The sequence below is a fragment of the Podarcis erhardii genome (assembly GCF_964252035.2).
Source record: "Podarcis erhardii genome assembly, chromosome: 2".
In the NCBI taxonomy this organism is placed as follows: domain Eukaryota; kingdom Metazoa; phylum Chordata; class Lepidosauria; order Squamata; family Lacertidae; genus Podarcis; species Podarcis erhardii.
In genome coordinates this window covers 119,136,852-119,146,301 of record NC_138498.1, presented here as the reverse complement: position 1 = coordinate 119,146,301, position 9,450 = coordinate 119,136,852, and the positions used below count along the sequence as shown (strand labels likewise).

At 47.8% G+C, this 9,450-nt stretch overlaps 1 protein-coding gene across 1 annotated transcript; it reads left to right on the top strand.

Annotated features, from left to right (window-relative positions):
- Positions 1-1,600: 1,600 nt before the first annotated feature.
- On the top strand, positions 1,601-8,452 carry LOC309336873 (uncharacterized protein). The gene is made up of 4 exons (XM_081853337.1): positions 1,601-1,674; positions 3,592-4,386; positions 6,072-6,201; positions 7,578-8,452. Exons 2-4 carry the CDS (start codon positions 3,652-3,654, stop codon positions 8,249-8,251), a joined length of 1,539 nt encoding a protein of 512 aa, XP_081709463.1. The 5' UTR covers positions 1,601-1,674; positions 3,592-3,651; the 3' UTR covers positions 8,252-8,452.
- The last annotated feature ends 998 nt before the right edge of the window (positions 8,453-9,450 follow it).

The following is a 9,450-nucleotide window of genomic DNA, read 5'->3' as shown; positions in this document are numbered from 1 at the left end:
ACTGTGGCAGGAAGGTAAATGGCGTTTCTGTGCGCTCTGGTTTCCGTCATGGTGTTCTGTTGCACCAGAAGTGGTTTAATCATCCTGGCCACATGACCCAGAAAGCTGTGGACAAATGCCAGCTCCCTTGGCCTGAAAGTGAGATGAGCGCCGCAACCCCATAGTCGCCTTTGACTGGACTTTAACTGTCGGGGTCCTTTACCTTTTTACCTTATTGAGGAATATTCTGCCAATAGAGATTCAGCAAACATCTTCTGCTTCATCGTTACAATAATAATAATTTATTATTTTTACCCCGCCCATCTGGCTGGGTTTCCCCAGCTACTCTGGTCAGCTTCCAACAAAACACTAAAATACAATAACCTATGAAACAAGGGCTGCTGAAGACTTTCCTATTCCACTAGATCCATGCTATTAATTTGGAATACGTCCTTCCACAACAGATGCCTGGGGTTTTTTTTTAATTTTTAATTTTTTTTATGTATTTCTCTTGTAAACCGCTTTGATGTTTCTATGAAATAGAATACATATATGTAATAAAATTATACAAACACATGCATATGAACCTGAGAAGAGCCTGGTTTCTGGATCAGGCCAAAGTGGGCCCATTGAGCCCAGCATTCTGTTCTCAAGGTGGTCTATGTAGTTCTCTCCCTCTCCATTTGATCCTTGCAACAACCCTGGGAGGTAAGTTAGACTGAGAGTTGGTGACAGCAAGTTTCATGGCAGAGTGGGGATTTGATCATAGTCCATTGCAGTAACCACTACACCACACTGTCTCTCTGTGTGTGGCAGGCTCAGTAGGTTAGAGCAGGTGCTGACAACGCCAAGGTTGCAGGTTCTATCCCTGTATGGGACAGCTGCATTGCAGAGGGTTGGACTAGAAGATCCTTGGGGATCCCCTTCCAACTCTGAAATTCTGGGATAATAATTATTATTATTTATTCATTCATTCATTCCCTGCCCATTTGGCTGGGTTTCCCCAGCCACTCTGGGTGGTTCCCAGCAGAATATTAAAAACAGGACAAAACATCAAACATTAAAAACCTCACTAAACAGGGCTGCCTTCAGATGTCTTCTAAAAGTCAGATAGTCCATGCTTCTATAATTCTTCAACATTTCCTATTTAAAACCAAAAATGATTTTAAATCAATCAATCAATCAATCAATCAATCAATCAATCAATGTATAGAATAGATAAAATGCACATTTCCCAGCTTGTGCTCTACCCACTAAGCCTCACAGCCACGCGAGGGCAAACACCCGCAACCCACTCAAAGTGTTCGAAGAGTTAAAACCAGCGAGCTCCTTGCGAGTCCTAGAGGGGTCCTGGGAGGTGTGTTTAGGCTTCATGCGGAAGTGTGGGTGTGCATGTTTTGGTGTGGGGATGTGCAAGAGAGAGAGAGAGAGAGAGGCAGGCGAGGCAGGACGTGAAAAGTCACAATTTCACTTCCTGTGTGCCATTTTTTGCTCTCCAGCTGACTGGAGGCTCTTCTAGAGAGAGAGAGTGAGTGTGATTTTTAGGTGAGTTCTTGGAAATTGCTTCAAATTGCAGATTGTGCTTTTGCTTGCTTTCCTTTTTTTAAGGGGGAGGAGAGATGCAAGAAGTTAAGAAGCGAGAGCGATTCCTTCGGTGCCTGGAAAGAAACGAACAGCCAAGGTTGCAATGAGCAGGTGCCTTGCAATATTTGCAGCCCCCAGCAGCTCTAGGTTAGGGCAAGCGATCTCCACACACACACACACCCGTAGGCAACTCTGGCAAGCCACTGGCTGTCATTGACGACAATGCACATGGACCCGGGGGTCTGACTCTGTGCAGCTTCCTGGGTTCCAGTGCATAGAAATCCCAGTTGCTGGAAACCACAGCCCTCAGCTCCTTCTTTCCCACAGGTCGGCCACTGTGAGAGCAGGACTTAGAGGGGCCGCTGGCCTGATCCTGAGGGCTCTTGCGAAAGTCAGACTAGGATAATAGCGAGCCAGGTTCCAGCCCCCCTCCCTTGGGCTGGTTGCTTTCTCTTGGCCCAGCCTCGAAAATAAGGGATCAGCAGCCTCACCTGTCCCAGGGAGCCTCAAAAATAAGGGATCAGCAGCCTCACCTGTCCCAGGGAGCCTCGAAAATAAGGGATCAGCAGCCTCACCTGTCCCAGGGAGCCTCGAAAATAAGGGATCAGCAGCCTCACCTGTCCCAGGGAGCCTCGAAAATAAGGGATCAGCAGCCTCACCTGTCCTGGGGACAGCCTACAGGATATCTAACAATCCAGAAAGCAGCGGGAAGCAGCACTGGAATAATGGGATTTCCCACAAAAAAATTGGAAGGTTGACAGCTATGGAAAGACAGCAGCGGCCATTGTCTTCCATTTTGTAATGTAGCCCCTTGGAGGAACAGCAGGTATAAGATCTGTCAGGTGATCCTTATGATGTTTATTTTGAAGCCATGAAAAGCTGTGCTGTCTGATTTCTGGGGATCAGAACTGTCTTAAAGGAAGAGGAGCAGGCCAGGTTGTATTTTTCTGGACAGTTGACAACTGTACATTGGGGTCTTCTCTATGTTTTTTCTCCTCAGATCATACTCTGTAGTGTGTTTTCATTCCTGTGGGCTTATTTTGTTCAGTTTTCTAAGTAAAGTGTTGTTGCAGGACCTCTCTCCAGACTCTTGTCTGCCTTGTTTGAGTGTCTTTGCTAACATTTCAAATAAATCACTCACATTTCTCTGAGACCTGCGGCTATAGAAGAAGAAAGAGAAGAGTTTGGATTTGATATCCCACTTTATCACTCCCTTTAAGGAGTCTCATAGAATCCTAGAGTTGGAAGAGACCACAAGGGCCATCGAGTCCAACCCCCTGCCAAGCAGGAAACACCATCAGAGCACTCCTGACATATGGTTGTCAAGCCTCTGCTTAAAGACCTCCAAAGGAGGAGACTCCACCACACTCCTTGGCAGCAAATTCCACTGTCAAACAGCTCTTACTGTCAGGAAGTTCTTCCTAATGTTTAGGTGGAATCTTCTTTCTTGTAGTTTGGAACCATTGCTCCGTGTCCGCTTCTCTGGAGCAGCAGAAAACAACCTTTCTCCCTCCTCTATGTGACATCCTTTTATATATTTGAACATGGCTATCATATCACCCCTTAACCTCCTCTTCTCCAGGCTAAACATGCCCAGCTCCCTTAGCCGTTCCTCATAAGGCATCGTTTCCAGGCCTTTGACCATTTTGGTTGCCCTCCTCTGGACACGTTCCAGTTTGTCAGTGTCCTTCTTGAACTGTGGTGCCCAGAACTGGACACAGTACTCCAGGTGAGGTCTGACCAGAGCAGAATACAGTGGCACTATTACTCAAAGCGGCTTACATTCTCCTTTCCCTTCCTCCCCCACAACAAGCACTCTGCGAGGTGAGTGGGGCTGAGAGGCTTCAGAGAAGTGTGACTGGCCCAAGGTCACCCAGCAGCTGCATGTGGAGGAGCGGAGACGCAAACCCGGTTCCCCAGATTGCGAGACTACTGCTCTTAACCGCTACACCACACTGGCTCTCACATAGGGCAGCATATAAATTTAGTAAATAATATTAATAATGATATAAATGCCTCTTTTACCAGGGAGCCAGGACGTCCTGTTCAGCCCCCTCTGTGATCTTGCGCGAGAGGCTTGCACCAGGGATGAAAATGGAGGAGCCAAGCCAAGCAGCCCCCAAACCGGTGGAGGGAGCAGAGAGTGTGAGGAAGCCCCACCAGAGGGGCTGCATCCGAGAATTCCTGCAAAAGATGCCGTCCCAGCACCAAGTGAAAGAGGAAGGAGGGAAAGGGATCCTTCAGCGCTGGGAGGTCCAGTGGCAGGAGTTCCTGAAGGAAGTGGAGTCCCCTCACGTGGGTTGGGGGGTCCCGCAGCCGCCCGAGGAGCCCACCCCCTGGGACGACACCAAGGCCTTCTTCGCCTCCTTCGAGCAAGTGGCCCAAGCCTGCCGGTGGCCCCGGGAAGAGTGGGCAGCTCGGCTCTCGCCGGCCCTCAGCGGAGAAGCCGAGCGGGCCTTCCGCAGGCTGGAGGGCCGGGACAGAGAGGATTATGGGAAAGTGAAGGCGGCCATCTTGCGCGGGGATGCCATCAGCAGGGAGAAGAACCGCCAGTACTTCCGGCGCTTCTGCTACCGGGAAGCCGAGGGGCCAAGAGGGGCCTACAGCCGCCTCCAGGAGCTCTGCCGGCGGTGGCTGAAGGTGGAGAGGCACTCCAAGGAGCAGATCCTGGAGTTGTTGATCCTGGAACAATTCCTGACCATCCTGCCTCCAGAGATCCAGAGCTGGGTCAGGGAACGGGGGCCAGAGACCTGCTTCCAGGCAGTGGCCCTGGCTGAGGACTTCCTGCTGAGGCAGCAGGAAGCAGAGCAGCCAAAACCTCAGGTGAGCTCCTTGTGTTGTTTGCCTTACCCAAGTTGGGAACAGATGAGCAGCCAGTACCCTGGGGAAGGGGGGCAGGTTTTTAATTTGTTTATTATTCATTAAATTTCTATACCACCCTTCATCCAAGGATCACAGGGCTGTTTACAGTGGTGCCTCGCAAGACGAAAAGAATCCGTTCCGCGAGTCTCTTCGTCTAGCGGTTTTGTCGTCTTGCGAAGCAAGCCCATTGACGGCTTAGCGGATTAGCGCTATTAGCGGCTTTTAGTGGCTTTTAGCGGCTTATCAGCTTAGCGGATCAGCTGATAAGCGGCTTAGCGGCTTAGAAAAAGGGGGGGGGAGGAAAAAAAAGTCGGAAAAACTCGCAAGACATTTCGTCTTGCGAAGCAAGCCCATAGGGAAATTCGTTTTGCGAAGCGCCTACAAAACGGAAAACCCTTTCGTCTAGCGGGTTTTCCGTCTTGCGAGGCGTTCGTCTTGTGGGGCACCACTGTATATTATAATAATAAAAAATACATAATAACAAGCAAACATAATAACAAGCAAAACAATTTTTAAAAACCCGTAGGGTAAAAGGCCGTTGATTGTTTAATTAGCCAAATGCCTGGGGCTGTAAAGGCTGCAGATAAAGTGAATCAGATGGGGGGGAAATTTTGTAATTGGTGTTTCGTTTGGATACTTGTCATTGACCATAATAAAATGACTTGACTTGATTCGGTTGGCCATTAGGTAGCTGACACATTTCCAAGCGCTGTCCAACTAAAACACAGCCATCCATCAAAATGGTCGATTCTCCAAATGTTACAGTGCATTTCTACAGCCAAGTAACAGGTACAAAAATTGTGCTGACTCTTACTGTTTATTATCATTATCATTTATTTGTTAAATATATCACCCCTTATCTGTAGATCTCAGAGGGGTTCACAGCATAAAAATACAGTGGTACCTCGGGTTACATATGCTTCAGGTTACATACGCTTCAGATTACAGACTCCGCTAACCCAGAAATAGCACCTCAGGTTAAGAACTTTGCTGCAGGATGAGAACAGAAATCGTGCTCCGGTGGCGCGACAGCAACAGGAGGCCCCATTAGCTAAAGTGGTGCTTCAGGTTAAGAACACTTTCAGGTTAAGAACGGACCTCCAGAATGAATTAAGTACTTAACCTGAGGTACCACTGTACATTCTAAAAACACAAAATACGTAATAAAAACATGAACGAGACCAAAACAAACCAAGAATCCTCGCTCTCCCCCTCCCAAAAACATAGGATTATAGGATGTTAATCAGCTAAAGCCCTGGTGGAAGAGGAACGTTATACGCCTAAAGCTGTATAATGAAGGTGCCTCCCTAGAGAGATCATTCCACTAATCATCATCTTGATCAAAACCCAATATATAGATATATTTAAAATAAGAAGAACCAGTGAACCTATGTAAAAATGCGGAGAAAGTAACTTGAAAGACTGAGAAGGTGAGAAGAATAAAGGACAACATCTCCCATCCATAATTGCAAACCTTTCCTCTGTTGCTCGTGTGATCCCTTGCTGAAAAGCTGATGGGCTGGAGGGGAACTCAAAGGGCCAGAGGAAGTCTGGCAGAGGGCCGCATGCAACTTGCGGGTCGGGGGGTTCCCCCTCCCGCCCGTGCCCTAAGTCCTGTCCATAGAGAATCTCCTCTGCTATTTCAGGTAAGCGTGCCGTTTGAGGAGGTGGTCCTGAGCTTCTGCGAGCCGGAACTGGTTCCTTCTGACCCCGCCCACCGGCAGATCCGCCGGGAGACCAAGCAGGAAGCTGATCACGGAGAGGCCCTCTTGACAGGTGAGGATGGCAAAGGTGTGTCTTATGGCGCTTGCAATAGGTTGGAAGGTTCAGGACCACCAAAAGAATGTCCTTCTTCACTTAAGCTCATAGTTAAGCTGCCTCATTCCCACTAAAGATAGGTAGCCGTGTTGGTCTGCCATAGTCAAAACAAAAAAATTTAAGGTGCTACTGGAAGGAATTTTTTTGTTTTTCATTCCCACTAGGCAGTGTTGGCCCACAAACCTGGGTGCCTTTGAAAGAGGATTAGACAAATTCATGGGCGGACAAGGGGATCACATCCCCTTTAGTCAATAGATTGACAATATGACAACGAAAGGTTATTTATGTAAGGTGAAAGGTAAAAGGACTGGACGGTTAAGTCCAGTCAATGGTGACTATGGGTTTGCGGCGCTCATCTCGCTTTCAGGCCGAGGGAGCTGGTGTTTGTCCACAGACAGCTTTCCGGGTCATGTGGCCAGCAGGACTAAACTGCTTCTGGCGCAACGGGACACTGACGGAAGCTAGAGTGCACGGAAATGCCGTTTACCTTCCTGCCGGAGCGGTACCTATGTATCTACTTGCACTGGTGTGCTTTAGAACTGCTAGGTTGGCAGGAGCGGGGACAGAGCAACGGGAGCTCACCCCGTCACGGGCTTTCAAACCGCCTACCTTACTACAGCCCGTGTTTTGTTAGTCCAAAAATGGAAAACGAGCGAGGTCCTGACTAAAGAAGAATGGCAATTTAAGCTGATGCAATATGCGCAACTTGCAGACTTAACATATAGAATAAGAGAACAAGAAGAAGATACATTTAGAAAAGATTGGAAAATGTTTATTGAATATATGGGGGGAAATTATGTACACTTGAAAATGTTAGCAGCATTAAGATAAATTCAACAATGCAAATAAGCTTTGATGGATGGAATAATGAAATACTGAATGGTTTAGTTTATGTAAAATATGCAGGGATTTATGATATGCAAAATGAACCATAACATTTTCCAATCTTCTTTAAACGTATGTTCTTCTTGTTCTGTTATTCTATATGTTAAATCCGCAAGCTGCGTATATCCCATCAGTTTAAGTTGCCATTCTTCTTTGGTTGGGACCTCGCTCATTTTCCATTTTTGGGCTAACAAAACACGGGCCGCAGTTGTTGCATACATAAATAACCGTTTTTTGAAACCTGGGAATTTCAGTCTGAATTATCCCCAACAAAAAAAACACACTGGTTGTTGTTGTTTTTAAGTACTTTTAAACATTTTTTTCAGTTCATTCTACAATTATTTCTCAGTACTCTTTTACCCTTTTACAAGTCCACCACATATGAAAAAACGTACCCTCAACCTCTTTGCATCTGCAGCACTTATCTGAAATTTTATTTTCCCGTTCAGGAGCTAAAGGGTGGACGAACCTCAACGAAGCGGAGAGGTACAGCCCTGAAGATCGCGAGCATCTCTCACCACGTGGGACGCCGGTTTGGGGAGCAAGAGAGGACGTTTCCTGTTTCCGCGAGCAGGGAAACGCTCGGGGTGGGCACCAGGAAGCGGACTTGGGGCGAGAAGTCGGTGTGTCTGTCCCATTTGGGGGAACATTCCAGGATCTGAAGGAGGATGCACACCAGCGGAGGAGTCACACTGGTAAGAGACCAAGCGTCTGCACCGCGTATAGGAAGAGGTTCGGCCAGAGCGCGAACCTCCTTAAGCACGAGAACATCCACTCGGGAGAAAAGCCATTCAAGTGCTCCGACTGCGGGAAGCGGTTTGGCCAGAAGTTCCACCTTCTCGGGCACCGCAAGAGATGCGAGAGCGAGAGGCCTCACAAGTGCCCCACCTGCGGGAAAAGGTTCTCTCGCAGCTCCTACCTTAACACTCACCAGAGAATCCACACGGGGGAAAGACCCTACGAGTGCTCGCGGTGCGGGAAAAGCTTTAGCCAGAAAGCTAACCTTAACACGCACCGCAGGATTCATACGGGGGAAAAGCCCCACGAGTGCCCGGTGTGCGGGAAAAGGTTCTCTCGCAATACTTGCCTTAATAGACATCAGAGAATCCACACTGCACGCTAAGCTATAAAGATGGAATGGACTACAGGGGGGTTATTTTTCCATGGCAGCGGGGTGAGATGCAGGAGATCGGTACTGCCAATGAGTGACTGAGTGGATTGCTCACCCGGGCTAAACTTCAGTCGCAAAAATGTCCTGTGTTTAGACATTGTGTAATGCAGGAGCATTCGGTTGCTAACACAATAAAGAATATTCTCCATTCCTTCCACGGCTATTTTGATTTTTGATTTATTTATTTTTGGAGCAATTGTCTGCACGCACACAACCAAAAAACAATCAAGGGGCCAGAGCAACTCTCCGTGAAGGAAAGGTTACACCATTTAGGGCTTTTTAGCGTAGAAGACTAAAAAGTGAGGAATGTGATGATAGAGGGGTATAGTATTATGCAGTTTTTGGAGAAAGAGGGTTTTCACCCTCTCTTATAAAATAATAATAATTTATTCTTTATACCCCGCCCATCTGGCTAGGTTTCCCAGCTACTCTGGACGGCTTCCAACCGAATATTAAAAACAATACAGCGCCAGACATTAAAAACTTCCCTAAACAGGGCCGCGTTCAGTTGTCTTTTAAAAGTAAAATAGTTGTTTATTGCCTTAGGAGGGTGTTCCATAGGGCGGGTGCCACTACTGAGAAGGCCCTCTGCCTGGTTCCCTGTAACCTCACTTCTCGCCGTGAGGGAACCACCAGAAGGACCTCAGCGCTGGACCTCAGTGTCTGGGCTGAACGATGGGGGTGGAGACGCTCCTTCAGGGATACAGGGCCGAGGCCGTTTAGGGCTTTAAAGGTCAGCACCAACACTTTGAATTGTGCTCGGAAACGTACTGGGAGCCAATGAAGATCTTTCAGGACCAGTGTTATATGGTCCTGGCGGCCACTCCCAGTCACCAGTCTAGCTGCCGCATTCTGGATTAATTGCAGTTTCCAAGTCACCTTCAAAGGTGACTAGAACTTGTGGACACCCAATGAAGCCAAATGTCAGAAGAGTCAGGACAGGCAAAATAAGGTACTTTTTCATGCAGTGCACACAGTTAAACTACAGAACTCCCTCCCACAGAGGCAATGAGGGCCACCAGCTTGGCTGGTTTTGTGAAGAACGTGGACAGAGGGAAGTTCTTTCCTGCCCATAACACTAACGTCCAGCGAAGCTGAATGGTGGGAGATCCAGGAGAGACAAAAGGCAGGACATCTTCATCCGACGTACA